Source organism: Microcaecilia unicolor, chromosome 12 (genome assembly GCF_901765095.1).
Source record: "Microcaecilia unicolor chromosome 12, aMicUni1.1, whole genome shotgun sequence".
Taxonomy (NCBI): Eukaryota; Metazoa; Chordata; class Amphibia; order Gymnophiona; family Siphonopidae; genus Microcaecilia; species Microcaecilia unicolor.
The window spans coordinates 77714806-77731035 of NC_044042.1; the positions used below are offsets into that span (position 1 = coordinate 77714806).

Here is a 16230-nt window from a genome sequence, read left to right on the forward strand (position 1 = left end):
AATCACACTGACCACCCTTCAACATCTTCTGTCCTTCTGTGACTGTTCTCTTGTGCTTGACTGCTTAAATATTTTAAATTTAAATGCTTTACTTTTTGTCTATTAGATTGTAAGCTCTTTGAGCAGGGACTGTCTTTCTTCTGTGTTTGTACAGCGCTGCGTACACTTTGTAGCGCTCTAGAAATGTTAAATAGTAGTAGTAGTAGTAGTAGATTAAAAAATCATAATAGTGCTTCATAAGGAATATTTCTCCCCCGTTATGGCATACAGAACGGGTTATATTTTGTACCCCTGAACATTTTAACAGGGTGGATTAGGATGACTTGGGTTAGTAGAAGTCAGCTATTGTTGGGGATGGAAGGGTACAGGGTGGTGGTACTACTATTACTACTACTATTTGACATTTATAAAGCGCTACTAGGGTTACGCAGTGCTGTACAATTTAACATAGAAGGACAGTCCCTGATTAAAGAGCTTACAATCTAAAGGACAAATGTACAGTCAGTCAAGTAGGGGTAGTCAAATTGGGGCAGTTATTATATATATAGGGGTTATTGTAGTTGCTTATTGTTATTATTGTTTTCTATTTGTGGGTAATAAACAACAGTTTCACAGTATTTTATTCCTTCTTATACTTTTAATTAAAAATTTTAAATATAAAATCATAAGTGTTCGAAGCATCTGCAGATGAGAACAGAGCCCATGGGGATGGGGCAGGGACGAGAACAGAACCTGAGAGGATGGGGATGGGGTGGGGGCAGAGACAGAGCCTGCGGAGACGTGACATAGTAACATATAGTAACATAGTAGATGACGGCAGAAAAAGACCTGCACGGTCCATCCAGTCTGCCCAACAAGACAACTCATGTGTGCTACTTTTGTGTATACCCTACTTTGATTTGTACCTGTGCTCTTCAGGGCACAGACCGTATAAGTCTGCCCAGCACTATCCCCGCCTCCCAACCACCAGCCCCGCCTCCCACCACCGGCTCTGGCACAGACCGTATAAGTCTGCCCAGCACTATCCCCGCCTCCCAACCACCAGCCCCGCCTCCCACCACCGGCTCTGGCACAGACCGTATAAGTCTGCCCAGCACTATCCCTGCCTCCCAACCACCAGTCCCGCTTCCCACCACCGGCTGGAGACAGAACCTACAGAGATGGGGTGGGGATGGAGAGAATCCATGGGGATGGGACGGGGACAAACTTTGTCCCTGTGCAGTTCAGCGTTCTCTATCTCCACTTGCTGGTAGATGGTCACAACCCACAAGTCTCTGGATTCATCTGCTGCTGATGCCATGTAACTCAGTTATTTCATCAATGTGGAGGTAAAATGTTTCATTTTGTTCTTTTCCTTCATGTTCATGGCATTAATTAGTCTTTACGCGCACTACTTGCTAAGCGTATCCTGCAACATGGTGCACGTAAATTCTAAGTCACATAGTTGAAAAGTGGGCATGGTTATATGCATGGAATGGGCGGGTCATGGGCATTTCTAAAATCTATGCGTGTTGTTATAGAACACACCCACTCCGCGCCTAATTTAGGCGTCAAGGTTTTCGTTGGTGTAATTGACCATGACTACATTTAGTCACGTGTACCAGCACTCAGCGTATTCTATAAAGTACACTTACATTAAAGCGTACTTTATAGAATATGATGATTCGATTTCTCCACAGGAATCTTGGCGCAACATATAGAATCTAGTCCTAACTGGCTTACAGTGCTAAAACAGAACAAAAACAACATTGAATTACATTATATGTCTTGTTTTTAAACATCATCTGGTTGGTTAAATAGCACTTAATCGGCTAGGCAGCAATATTCAACGCAAGATAGCCAGTTCTCTTCACTGAATATTACTTCAGCGCATAGAGCTAGGTTCTATATTTGGCATCTGAAAATTCCATGTGGAAAAAAATTATGCCTATGCGTATTCTGTAAAGTACGCCTACGCTTGTTAACATCCAACTGACAGCACTGATTAGCTAGTTAACCAATTAAGTTACACTCATTGTTATAGAATATGCTTCAATTTCCACAAAGAAATTAAGGCGTGATATATAGAATCCAGCAGATGGTGGCTAACTGGCTAGCCGTGAATATTCAGCGCATGGCTGGCTAAGTTTGGCGGTCAAATTAGGCCACTCATATAGCAGGCCTATCTTTGGCCATTATAAACGTAACTAGCCAACGCTAAATATTGACTTGGCTGGTTAAGTTTAAACCGGCTGAAAAAAATGGATATTCAATGTCGGTCACCTGAAACGGCCCAGCATTGAATACCCGGGATCAGTGCCGATCGCGGGACTTAGCCGGCCTGCCTCCCGCGGGCTGAACATCGGCCGGCATATCCCTAAATTTAAGCCCCCTCCCTGTCTTTGTGGCTGAACTTCCCTGGGAGCATCTCTTCTCGTACAATAAACCCATTGTCCAGTCCTGAACAGGTCACTACAGGGCAGTGACTGCAGGTCAATGTAACTTTCCTTCCCATAGTCAAAATACGTGATGGGCAATTCTATAAATTGGTACCTCAGTCTAGGTGCCCCAATGCCAGGTGCTTAGTGCCACTTTTATAATGGCGTCTTGATGCCAAGATTCCGTTCTAGAACACTACTGTAAGGCTGGCATTGGAGCGCCCTCTTACATGTCAATGGCATAACTGGGAGACACACCCATGGCCCAAGCTCCACCCACATTTACACCCCCTTGCAGATAGGCACAAGTGCTGCCTTATAGAGTATCACCTAGTGCACCAACGCCTACTTGCCAATTAATGTTGCCTTTGAAGCACCTAATAGGCACCTACATCTAAAATTACGCCCGTAGGCTTCTTTTAGTGAAGGTGGAAAATTGGGTGACTGCTCCAGGCATCACAAAGCAAGGGGCATCAAAGCTGGCTGTTTTGCACACTGCAGCACTACCTGTGACTTATCAGCTGTTCTGAACCCCCTCCACCTCCTGTGCAGTAAGCTAAAGGGGATGCGTTTCATCTGATGCTGTCTGCTGTCATGGAGCTAAATCTCACAGTTCTGGTTCATGAGACTGGTCCTGTGGCAGGAGGAGATGATGTCAAATTGAATGCATCTCCAACTGCCACTCTGGAGTGCATGGTAGGAAGAGGGATCAATTCTATAGGTGAGCGTGGGGCCCACACAGTGTGCGTGACTGAGGACAGCAAGGGTGGGGAAAGGTGAAACAGGTTAGAAAGGATAGGCCAGGATGAGAAGGAGGAAATAACATCTGGAGAGAGGAAGGGCATGATAAAGAGCAAAGATAATTAGGAGGGAGGAGTGAAAAGGAGGGAAGAGCCTCAAGAGAGAACGTGAGAAGATGAGAGTAGAGTTTGGAAAGAAGGGGAGCATACCCAGTGGCGTTCCTGGCCTGGATGGCACCCGGGGCGGAGCACCAATGTGCCCCCCCGGGTGCAGCGCGTCCCCCCCCCCCCGCTAGATGACGCCTTCCCCCCCGGGTGCACGTCGCTGGGGGGGGGGGGGGTGCCGCGGCGCGCGCCTGATCCTCCGAGTTCACTAAACTTCGTTCGTTCACTGCAGCTCCCTCTGCCCCGGAACAGGAAGTAACCTGTTCCGGGGCAGAGGGAGCTGCAGCGAACAAACGAAGTTTAGCGAACTCAGAGGAGCAGGCGCACGCCACGCCACCCCCCCCCAGCGGCGTGCACCCGGGGCGGACCGCCCCCACCGCCCCCCCCTTGGTACGCCACTGAGCATACCTTCAGAAGAAAGAAGAAATATCTGGATAAATGGGTAAGAGAGGGAGGAGAGACTCTATAGGGAGGGGATGAGATGGGAGGATATCTTAAGGAAGAAAGTATGTAAAGAGGAGAAGGGACTCTGGGATGGGGGGGGGGTGGGGGGAAGAGGGTGAGAAGGGAGAAAAGTCTCCATAGGGAGGGGTGAGAACGGGGAATAGCTTCTGGAAGGAAGAAGGGTGCAAGTGTGAAGGGAAAAAGCGTGGAGGGAAACAGAACAGGTGCAAAGGAGCAGAAAGTGTCTAGAAAAAAAGGGAACAAGCAAAAATGGGGAAAGAGTGTCTGGGGGAGAGGGTGCAAAGAGAAAGAGAGTGGAGGAAGGGGTGAGGAGGAGGAAATAGCATCTAAAATTTACGGCAAAAGGGACTGCCTGAGGCTCAGGGCAAAAAGCAGAAAAAACATAACAATCAGATACGACACAATGTAACCAAAGACCTTAATGGACATTACCTGACTCTTCTTCCCCCTTTCCCTCTCTAAGTTCCCCCCAATTGTTTCCTAACATACATATTCCTCATTATACCACAATATCACTTTGTATTCATTCATACTATGCATTCGTTCAAACTGTAACCGGCTAACGCCGTTAACGGTTATATGTAAGCCATATTGAGCCTGCAAAAGGTGGGAAAATGTGGGATACAAATGTAACAAATAATAATAAAAGGAGAAAGGGAGCAGTTGTTAAGGGGAAAATAGTGTAGAGAGGGGAGGGAGTGCATGCAAAAGGAGTTGAGAAAGGAAGCAGATACAAAGGGGAAAAGAGTGGAGGAAGAGAGAAGGGAAGGAGAAAAGTGAGAAAAATGACTCTCTTACTCAACACCCTCACTTATCACCCCCACCACTGCAATTTCCCCACCCCTAGCTGTCTGTTCGTCTGTCCAATTTAGATTGTAAGCTCTGTTGAGCAGGGACTGTCTTTTCATGTTAATTTGTACAGCGCTGCGTAAGTCTAGTAGCACTATAGAAATGTTTAATAGTAGTAGTAGTGAGTGTGAAGGTCAATCAACCCTTAGGGATGGACTGAGGGGAAGAGGAGAATAGTGGAGGCAGGGGTGGTGAGATGGTATGAAGAATCTGGAGGGGCTAGTAAGAGGTTGAGAGGGAGTGTAAAGAGACAGAAGACTTTGTAAGGGATAAGAGACTGTGGAGATGGGACTGGGGAGGAGTTGAAAGAAGGGGAATAGAAGCTTGATAGCGGTAAGAGAAAGAAGGAATAGGGTGGATGCCCAGAAGAAATGAATGACAGGCAAGGAGCTAGGCTGGTGAAAGAAGAAAATAGATAAGAGTTTGGGAAATGAGTATATATAGAGTGGAAATCAGGGACTAAGGAATGGTCAATGGGAATAAGAAGCTGAGAAAGTTGAGAGATACCGAACAGTTGGATGGTTAGGGATGGGGGTGAGAGTGGAAGACAGAGGATTGGAAAGAACGGAAGGGGAGAATGAGGGATAAAATCTAATTGGGTGGAGAGACGGAAGAGAGAAATGGAAAGGTGTGAAGGGAAGATCACTATCAGACAGATGTAACAAAGACAAAAGGAATGGAAAGAAATCCCTGGAAAAGAACTTAGAGGACAGGAACAAGGAAACTGGAAAAAGGAGACTGGCAGCAACTTGATTACAGATATAAAATGTCCAGGCATAAAAATGCATTCAGTTTTTAAAGGATGGTTCAGTTGGGGGGGAGGGGAGGGGGGTTTCTATTTCATTTTTTGTCTGCATGTTTGTTTCTAATTTGTGGGGGTTAGACGGTTTCCTAAAGGACAAGTCCATAAACCACTACTAAATGGACTTGGGAAAAATCCACAATTCCAGGAATAACATGTATAGAATGTTTGTACGTTTGGGAAGCTTGCCAGGTGCCCTTGGCCTGGATTGGCCGCTGTCGTGGACAGGATGCTGGGCTCGATGGACCCTTGGTCTTTTCCCAGTATGGCATTACTTATGTACTTATGCCCCTTTTTCTGTATGAGCTGAGGGTCTCCCATATTCTATGTGTGTGACTGAGGTTTCTACAGTCTTGTTTGCTGTGGTTTACCAATAGGAAGTGTAATGGGTGCTGTAAGGCGCCCAATTCACAGAGTTGTAGAGCTGTTGCTGTTTGAATCCTGGGAGATAGTGCTGTTATGGAAAATTAATTTTAAAGGTTCTGAGTGTATTTTATAGGGTTTTATATTATTTTGCAAAGTGTTTGGCAGTGGATGGAGAACATAGTTGTTCCTGAGGTGACACCACAATTTGAATGTGGGCAGACCTGCCAAGTCTCCTGTATTCAGCCCTTTCATGGATCATCTCCTACACTCCTGCTGGGGCGCCTCCCCTTCCATGGGCAGCAGGAGGTGTGTTACTCATCTCCTGCTGCAGTGGAACCAGTCTCACAATAAGAACTGCAAAATCTCACAGCTGGTCCTGTGGCAGCAGGAGATGACAATTTTTTTTTAAGGGGCCTTCTGTTGACATAAGGGAAAGCAGCTTTTTGGAGCCATGGCTGAGGTCTGTTAGGGGGTAAAGGCAGGAGGTGAGGTGGGTAAATCTGGGGGCATGACTGAAATAGGGCAGAGCTGGGAGAGTAGCTTAAAATCTCCCTCTTGAAGATCAGGCCCTCTTGGCAGCCCCAAGTATGCTTTGTATGGTGAGTTACAAGGAGAATGGGCCTAGTTCCAGTATTGAAGACTCTTTATTTATTTTAAATTTTAGACCCTGCCTATCCTTACATAAAAAAAAATATTATATATATATATATATATATATATATATATACCAGACAGCAAACTAACCAAGCACTACATAAAACAAATGACCACAAGCAACTAAGGAATGTGTGTTACAGAACCACTAAAATTCTGTCTAATCCTGTATAGAAATCCATGGGCCAACATCACAAATATCTAGATTTCACTCCCATGTAGAAGAATTAGTTGAATGCTGCTATCAATTACAACGGTGATTTCAACAACTGGCTAATACTATTATTTATTTATTTGGATTTTGCTCACACCTTTCAGTAGTAGCTCAGGAGTGGAGTGGAGGAGTAGCCTAATGGTTACGCAGTGGCCAGGGAACTGGGTTCAATTCCCACTGCAGCTCCTTGTGACTCTGGGCAAGTCACTTAACCAAGGCAGGTCCTAGGGTTTCTGGCACCCTCCTGCAGCCTATTAGTCGGCACCCCTACCCATCCAGGGGCGGGATCACTATGGCTCTGCCCCTACAGTAGTCACACCCCTTTTACTAGCCATGGCATCATTGAAAATATTACACCTATCTTCTCTTCCCTCCAACCGTGTCCAACAATTCTCTCCCTGCCCTCCCCTCCATCCACCCATGTCCAGCAACTCCCCTGCCCTCCATCCACTCATCCATATCCAGCAATTCTCCCCTCCCCGGCTGCCCCCTCCATCCATCCATATCCAGCAATTCTCCTCTCTCTCCCCTGCCCTCCCCTCCATGTCCAGCAATTTCTCCTCTCTCCCTGGGCCCTGCCCTCCCATCCATGTCCATCGATTAATGCTCCTCTCTCCCCTGCCCTCCCGCTCCCATGTCTACCTGCCCGCCCTCTTCTCTGGTTTAAATCTTGTGTTTAAATTTACCTCCGATGTCGCAGCAGCTGCGCAGCATCAGTGAAAGCGCTGCTGCCGACGTCTCCCAGCCTTCCCTTTGCTCGTTCCCTCAGAGTCCCACCTTCTTCTGACGTCATTTCCTTGTGAGGGCGGGACACTGAGAGGGAAAGAACGAGCGAAGGGAAAGCTAGAGACGTCGGGCAGCAGCGCTTTCACTGACGCTGCGCAGCTGCTGCGACGTCAGAGGTAAATTTAAATACAAGATTTAAATGTCCCTGGGCGGCGCGGGTACCGGAGCAGGAAACCAAAGGCAGGGCTGCTGTCGGGGTCCAGGAGCTGAGGTAAGCGGGTAGGGTAAACATGGCGTGGTGGCGCCCTCCTGCCATGCTTACCTCGCTTACTGGGTTGGACCGGCCCTGCACTTAACCCTCCAGTGACCCAGGTACAAAATAAGTACCTGTATATACTATATAAACCACTTTGATTGTAACCATAGAAAAGCAGTATATCAATCCCATTCCCTTTGGGGTTTTTTAATGCACCGAGGCTAAGTCGATATTCAGATATCCCATGTTTTTACGCGGCCAAATATAACTGCTAAAGTGGGGATGAATATCACGATAGCTGATTATGAGGCATTTAACCGGTTGTAAGCCAGATGCTCTAAACCTAACGAGCCAATAATGAGCCATTAATGAGTAAGTAGTAAACCCTGGCATGCACTAAAAGCCATTTTACAACGATGGTAGCAGCTAACAAAAACGGAACGCAGATGAGCAAATTGTGTAGAAACCCTATTGTAATGAGATGCACTAAGCTTTTCCAATTGCTTTAATGCTGGAAACTGTAACGAGAGGTCTGTACCTCTTGTTGGGGCTGCGCGGGATTGAAAACTGATGAAAAACCGCTATAAAAGTCATTCCGCCCCCCCCGCCGCAATAATAAAAACAAAAGTGCAGTTGAGGCCGGCCATCGATAAAAGCCGTCAGTTTTCGCCGTCATTCTGCCCTCCACCGCAATAATAAAAGCAACAGTGCAGTTGAGGCCGCCCATCGAAAAAAGCCATCCGTTTTCACCGTCATTCACCTCCGCAATAATAAAAAATGTCTTTTTTGGCCGTGCTTCACTCAGCTGAGAGACCCGGAAGTCTCTGAGCCAATCACAGAGCGTTTAGCTGAGCTAAACGCGTTGTGATTGGCTCAGAGGCTTCCGGGTCTCTCAGCTGAGTGAAAGACGGCCAAAAAGGAAGTTTTTATTATTGAATGGACGTCTTTTTTCAAGCGGAGCCGTCGTGCATTTGGATCATTTCCTTCTCCTATTCATGCTGGTGTCTTGGGTTCCCCCTTCTCTGTCCCCCGTCCCCCGCCCGCTCCCCCTCCCCTCCTCCCACTCCGCCTCCGGTGTTGATCGGTTCGGCGGCCGCCGCTTGGCTCCTCTTGTTTGTTGCTTGCAGCCTCTCTGGTCAGTTACGTTCCCCTGTCTTTTCGCCATGTCGGTGAATGTGGAGGAACTGCAGCACGATCAACCAGTTTGTGCTGGCGGCGGGGTGTGCGGCGGATCAAGCTAAGCAGCTCCTGCAGGCGGCCTACTGGCAATTCAGGTGTCCCGACCCCCCCCCCCCAATCACGAGAGGGACATGCGGAATGTGGACTGCTCTTTGCCCCCGAACGGGAGATTGGGGCGGCCCTGTCTTTTCCCCCTTACCCTCCCCCTCCAGCAGTCAGGATTGCAAGCCTAAATAACAACAATCAAGGACGTGGCCCGGCGGCCTCTTTTGCTGAATGGGGGGACCCGGAAACTGGAGCAGATGCACTGTTGTTGTTGTTGTTGCTGTTATTATTATTATGTTGCAGCATCCAGAGGAGGCATGTAGCGGGGCAGGGTTAGTCAGATCGTGTTCCCGGGGGCTCTACCTGCCGACTGTTTACCGTCGGGAATAGAGAATGCAAGTGAGCTACAACGAGCAGCTCATTTGCATTCCTATTCCTTGATGCATGCCCTTCCCATACTGATTCGCTAAGGGAATCGGTAAGGGAAGGGCTCTAACGTTTTTTTTTTTAGTGCATCTGGCTCTAAGTGCCGATCCTGGCTGGTTAAAAGCTTTTGAATATTGGGAGGGGGGGGGAGGGGGGTGATGTTTTGTGCCAGTTCCATTTCTGCAGGTCAGATTGATCCTGGCCTAGATATCCATGTGATGCACAGACATGTATGAAATGCAGGAAATACAAGTTCCAGCATGCATTGGAGTAAAACCAGGAGTAACTCAGCCAGTCCCGGATAGTCTGAAAGCACGTGAATCCCACCCCACCCCCCAACCATCCGTAGAAATTTGAGATAATTCTTAACTTTGAAAAAGAAGAGAAAAACACTCTTTCCAAAAGAGTAGAAAAGTACTTAGGCAGATAGATGTGTAGGATTCTTGCCTCTGAACAGAACAATGGGAGGAGAGCAGGAAAAGGGAATGTGGCTTTAAATGTGTAGGTAGGAGGCAGGGCTGGGGATCCCAAGGGAGACCTCTTCACTTCAGGGAGAAACATCTGGGCCATATGTTTAGGAACAGGGTTTGCAGTGCATTTCAGGCGGGGGTTCTGGGCTGCCGCCAGCTGTCTACCATGGATACCACCACTGTTTGTGGAAGCCCTCCTCCCCTTCACTCTCTCAATTTAATTATCACATCTGTCTATCATTGAGCACAGCTTCCTCTTTCAGGGGAAAATTGTCCTTTTTAGGAAGCTCTGAAGGCAAGCTGGGATGAATTCACAGCAGGAGAGAAAGTGAGAGACAAAGGAGGGCTGCTGAACTGTGATCATGCTGTTCCCACAGTGTGCTGCACCCTATGATGCTCATTCCTAACTCCAACTCTTTTCCCTGGCTAGTTCCTGTAACTTATCATCCACCTTTTCCTTCCATCTTCCAACCCCATCTGGAGGCACCCTGTCTTCACCCTAACTCTGTGTCAGGGCCAGATTTAAGCGTATTGTGGACCCTAAGCTGTAACATTTAAGAGGCCCCCTCAATTAAGTAGGAAGTCAATTTTAGTTTTAATAGATGATAAACATATATATCTATAAATCTCTCTATATATTATCAACCAGTAACTGTCAATAATAAAAAATAATTATGATTATTTTATATTGTAATTTTCATTATTTACTAGGGCTGTACATCAATTAAAATTTTTAAGCACACGATTAATCGCATGATCCAAATGAAAAAGAGTTGAAATAAATTTAGAACGTACACATAGTAGTTTACATCTCTCCTCCCCTCCCATCTCCCTTTCCTTCACCATGGGCACCATCTCCTCCCTTCCCTGCATCCATGATCACCATTTTTCCCTTCTCTCTTTCCTCCCTTCCCTTCTATGGGCACCCTTCTTTGATTCTTCCATCCCCATTTCCAGCATCTGTCCCACTAACACCCCCCCCCCTCCCCCCCGGTCCCCACATCTCTCTCTCTCTTTTCCTCTTTCTCCTGCTGCCTTCTCACATCTCTCTCTCTCTCTCTCTATCCCGCCGTTGCCTCCCCCTCCCTTCCCCCAACGGTCCGCATGTTTCTCTCTCTTCCTTTTTTCTCCAGGTACCTCTTTTTACCTCTCCCCGCACTCTGGCAGCCCCCTCTCCTCTGCGCAATCCTTCTCCCAGCTCCTCATGGCCCTCGGCCTTGATCACTGAAGGGAAAGTATGCTGCGTCTCACCCGGCCCAAAGCCTCTCTCTGTAACAGGAAGTTCTGCCTCCTCTGATAGAACTTCCTGTTACAGAGGGAGGCTTGGGGCCGGGCGAGACACAGTGTGCTTTCCCTGCAGTGGTCAAGGTTGAGGGCCGTGAAGGGCAGGGAGAGGCAGCCAACAGAGGAGAGGGGGCTGCTGGAGTGCTGGGAGAGGTAAGAAGAGAGAGATGATCTTAACTTGCGTTAAAAATTTTAACGCGAGTTAAACATTTAGGGCCAGATTCTATATAAGGAGCCTACAAAACCTGTGCGCTAAACACTTCTGGCTAAGCGTGTTCTAAGCGGCACCTGGATTTAGGTGCAGTATATAGAATACGCTCAACTGATATCCCAGTGTCTAAAGATATGCGTCTCCATTTACACCAACGAAAACGAGGCATAAATCTCAGCACATAGATTTGCGCGCACTGGGCCATATTCTGTAACTACACGCGTAAATTTAGGAACGCTAACTAAATGGACACGGCTACATCCCTTTTTAACTGCACGCATTAGAATTTAGGCGCAGTTCATTGCAGAATACGCTTAATAAGCTGTGCGCGTAAATTCTAATTATTGCTAATTAGTACTTATTCTTGCTTGTTAGTTGTTGTTATTAATGTTTGTTAAGCCAATTAAGTTATGCGCATTGTTATGGAATATGCTTAGATTTCAGTGCAGAATGGCAGACGCGCTATATAGAATCTGCGGTTAACACATTAATCACATTATTAATGCGTTAAATATGCAGACCTATTATTTACAAATGCATTTGTTTTTTAGTTAATCGTGAGGCTCCTTGTAATGTGAGATCCTAAGTTGATGCTTGTCTAGCTTAACCCAGTCCGCAGAATACACCTAACCGGTCAGGTTTTTGGGATACCCACAATGAATATACTTGTGACCTGGCTTGGCCACTGTTTGGAAAACAGGATGCTGGGAAGTGGTGTTCTTTGGTCGGCTGCCACCCGGGGTGGTTTGCCACTGTGCACCCCCCTCCCCTGGGTGCAGCATGACCTCCCCGGGTGCAGCGTCCCCCCAGCACATCACCTCCAAACCCCCCCCCCCCCCCGGGTGCATTCTTCTTACCTGCTGGGATGCTAGGAGCAGCCACGCGGCTGTCGGCTCCGCATTTTCCCTGCTCCCTCTGCCCCGGAACAGGTAGTAACAGCAGAGGGAGCAGGGAACCGGTGGAGCCAACAACTACGCGGCTGCTCCCTGCACCCCTCCTGCAGCATGCATCGGGGCAGACCGCCCCCACCGCCCCACCCTTGGTATGCCACTGATGCTGGACTGGATGGTCCATTGGTCTGACCAAGTGTGGCTACTCTTGTGTTCTTGTGAGATAAATTGCATGCACTACCTCTACTGTATGTAGATTTCATGTATATTTATTGTTGATATCCTGAAAACCTGATTGGCATGGCACGGTGTGTCCTGAGGACTGGTTTGAGAATCCCTGGTGTAGCTTATACGTAAATCCAATCCTGTTGTGTATCGTCTTCTAGATGTTTGTTCAGCATGGGTTTACCAAACACCTGTTTCCATAAAGTTAGGGGATGTGGTGGGGGGGGGGGGGGGGGCTTTCAGCTTTGCAGAACATTGGAAAACAAATTCTGGATCACAATATCTGGATGAGGTTCAGTTAATATGACAACACTGGAAAGGGAAGTTGAAAACGAGGGAGGAGGACAGTATGAGACATATGAAGCAAGGGATGTGGAAAACTACAAAGTTAAAAAGAGTTAAAGGCAGGGCTGGAAAATGGAATGAAATTAAGAGGAGGGTAGGAAGGATGAGGAAGGAATGAAAGAGGGGATCGAGTAGGAGGCTTCTCAATCAAAGTGGTTTGCATCATATATGCAGGTACTTATTTGTACCTGGGGCAATAGAAGGTGAAGTGACTTGTCCAGAGTCACAAGGAGCTGCAGTGGGAATCAAACCCAGTTCCCCAGGATCAAAGTCCACTGCACTAACCACTAGACTACTCCTCCACTCCAGAGAAGCCTGGAAAGGGGGAAAGGTTCCCCTGAGGTCCAGAAGATAAAAGGGTTTAATATTTTGGAAGACTGATATCCCAAATGGAAAAGGGGCATAGAATTCCCTGTGTGGAGTTGTTGTGTAACTGAAACTGTAGGAGGTATCGCAAAAGCCCTGAAATAAAGGTGGTAGGGAAGGGTTGGAAGGTAGACTTTTGATAGGGTTACCAGATGTCCAGATTTCACCAGACATGTCCTCCTTTTCAGGGGACTGTTGGGGGTCCGGACATTTTTTTCCAGCCAGCCTGTTTGTCCGGTTTCCTGGGCTGGCTGGTTGACCAATGGGCTGGCTTTCACTCTTTCTTGCCCGCTGCTGCTGACCTCCCCGCTGCCATTTCTTGAAAATGGCTGCTGAGACTTCAAGCAGCGGCCTCACAAGACTTCACTTGAAGTCTCAGAAGCCATTTTCAAGAAATGGCAGCGGGGAGGTCAGCAGCAGCAGGCAGGAAAAAGTGGGGTTCTTTCTTGCCCTGAAGAGGCCTTTAGACCATCATGGCTGCAAGGTAGGCCCTGGAGGGGACATGCTGCTTATGGATGGGAGGGAAAGGAAAGGAGGACATGCTGCTCATGGATGTTTGCTTGAGAGGCTAGGTGCAGGGCAGCAGATGTGTAGACTGAACCTCTCTCCTTACCTCCTGGGCACACCAGGCACACACGGGACTCACAGACAGGCACTGCTTACAGGAATTCACCCCCCGGGTAGCACAGATACTGGAACCTGCAAAAGGCAATACAATCAGGGTTAAAGGCTGGCTTGGGCTGGCAGCCCAAATCTCAAGTGCTGTCAAATGACCCATTTCCAGGAGAGAGCCTTCTGTACATCCTTGGGCAATGTGATATTTGTAGACCTTTCTTGTACAATTTGAGGGTAAAAGAGTGCATCAGAGGGAATTTTCAGAAAGCTAGGTCTGGTCAGTATCCCCCCGATTCTATATAGGTCACCCAAAGATAGATGCCTGAATTTGGGTGCAGAGCCCAGATGCGTGTATATTAATCAATTTGGTGCTGGCAACCAATTATTGCTACTGTTTTGGGTGACTCAATACGGTGGCAAGCTCCACTTACTGGCTTAAGGCCAGATAATGAGCCAAGCATGCTCCCCGCCATCTCCTGTCAATTAAACCTCCCTGGGCGCTGTTCTATAACACTGGGCGCAGAAAATCTCTCACGCAACCTAAAAGGGAGCATGGCCAGGTCAGAAGCGTTCCAAATATGTAAGCGCAGTGCTACAGAATACCAGGGTTACACGCTCAGTTTGCATGGCAGGATTTTATGCCAGGTTTCTGCTGGGGTAAGTCCTTGCACCCAACTTTGGGCTCAGGAATCCGCTCTAAGCGCTATTCTTTAAAGGACGCTCAGCCCGGAGAGTCCTTTGTAGAATAGCGTTTAGCCCCAATTTTTCCCAGTGACTAAATTTACTGCGTCCAGCCCTATCTCTCCCTCCTGGAACTGGGTCATTCAACAGGCCTGAATAAAATTCCTGGGAAGGAAACGTGTAGTTCTTAGAACTGGTCTTTAAAATACTGAATGGAACCCATGCCCCTGCATCACACACCTACTGGAAGATGGATCTTTTGACCATGGAGATGCAACTGAAGGTAACTTATAAGGAAGTGCCATGCAGAATATAAGGGGCCCTTTTATGTTTCAACTTTTTTATTGATGGAACAATCTGGTACTTACAATCAATTAACTTCAAAATCAATTATAAAATACAAGTACTATACATCGATACAAGGTGATTAACATTTACCATCAAGATTTTGTTCCATTTTCTCCCCCCATCTCCCCCTCCCCTTCCCCTTCCTCATGTCCCAAATACAAGTTGGACTAGGCAATTTTTATTTTTATTTGAAAAGAGTCATCATGATATGCTTGCAATAATTCTCAGTTCTCCTGACTCTTATTTTGGTCATATCCCTTGGTCCGTCTCTACATAGGACCACTTTTTGCTGGTAGGCATCCACTATCCCGAGAAGGAGCCCTTGTTCTTGTGGCCCCCTCACGGCAGATCCATCAATGCTGTTAAGCATTGCCTACATGTCCACCAGATCTTAAATCTCAATGATACAATACATTTGGCAACATGTGTATTAATTAGTCCCCTTTCTATAATGGTACAAGATCTCACCAATCCCTCCTCCCTCCCTCTTGCCAACCTTTGTTCGACAGAAGATTTACTCTCTATTTAAATAACGGTAACTATGTCACAACATGTTGAGCAATAGACTTCTGCCCCTTGGGCTAAGCCCTTGTAGATAAAGTCCCCATATTTGCATGAAATTTTTTTTCCGTTTTGGGTTACCTTTTGCCTCTCTAGCTTCCCGTATGGCCATCTCATGTATTTGGTTTCGCCAGTGCCAATAGGCGGGTGGATCGGGAGATACCCATTTTTGCAATATAGTCTTACGTGCTATCAGGCAGACCTTACGGCACCAAAGCCTAGGACCTTTCGCCAATGCATTAAATACTGGTTGCGTGTCTAGCACGTAGTGTTCCCATGCCCCCCTTACCGGTGTCTGTGTCGTGGCAGTCAGAAAACATTGAATTAGTCTCCAAAAAGTACGGACTCCAAGGCAATCCCAAAAGGCATGAAATAATGTGGGGGCTTCGTGGTCACATTTGACACATTTCACATTCCTCATGGTGTTCATATGTCCCCATTGCTTTCCCGACATATATGCCCTCATTACCACTCTATATCCACTCTCCCTAAGCCTTTCGTCTATGGTGAGTATCGGAATGCGCCTCAGCGTGGCCCCTACATCCCACCTCTCTAATGACCCTCCCGATTCATGTTCCCATTTATGTTTAATATAATCCAAGTTTTTTATAGGGGCGTTTTTCTCCAGTGCTTGGCTTATAGAAGATACTGTCATTCCTATTGCTTCCAGCGCCAGGAAGAAGGCTTGTATCTGACCTCCAATTTTCGATCGGAGTGCTGGCTGGTTAAGGCTAGAAATATAGTGTTTAGCTTGTACAAACGCAAAATAGTCACCCCATGTATTCCCTATCTTATTTTGCAGGTCCTCAAATTTCATGATATCTCTTCCCTTCCTAACAGATGTTCCACTTTTGTGATTCCCTGTGCCTCCCATCGAAGGAAGGCTGAGTTAGTTTGTCCGGGCTCAAAACTCGGATTCCCTCTAAATGT

The 16230-nt window shown here is 47.2% G+C and overlaps 1 protein-coding gene across 2 annotated transcripts in view; it reads right to left on the bottom strand.

Moving 5' to 3' along the window:
* ITGB3 (integrin subunit beta 3) overlaps window positions 1–16230 on the bottom strand; it is an 83835-nt gene that overhangs the window by 48153 nt on the left and 19452 nt on the right. For both annotated transcript variants that reach the window (XM_030220962.1, XM_030220963.1), the window contains exon 2: window positions 13709–13794. In XM_030220962.1, the coding sequence (XP_030076822.1) occupies window positions 13709–13794 (86 nt within the window). The remainder of the gene's footprint in view (window positions 1–13708; window positions 13795–16230) is intronic.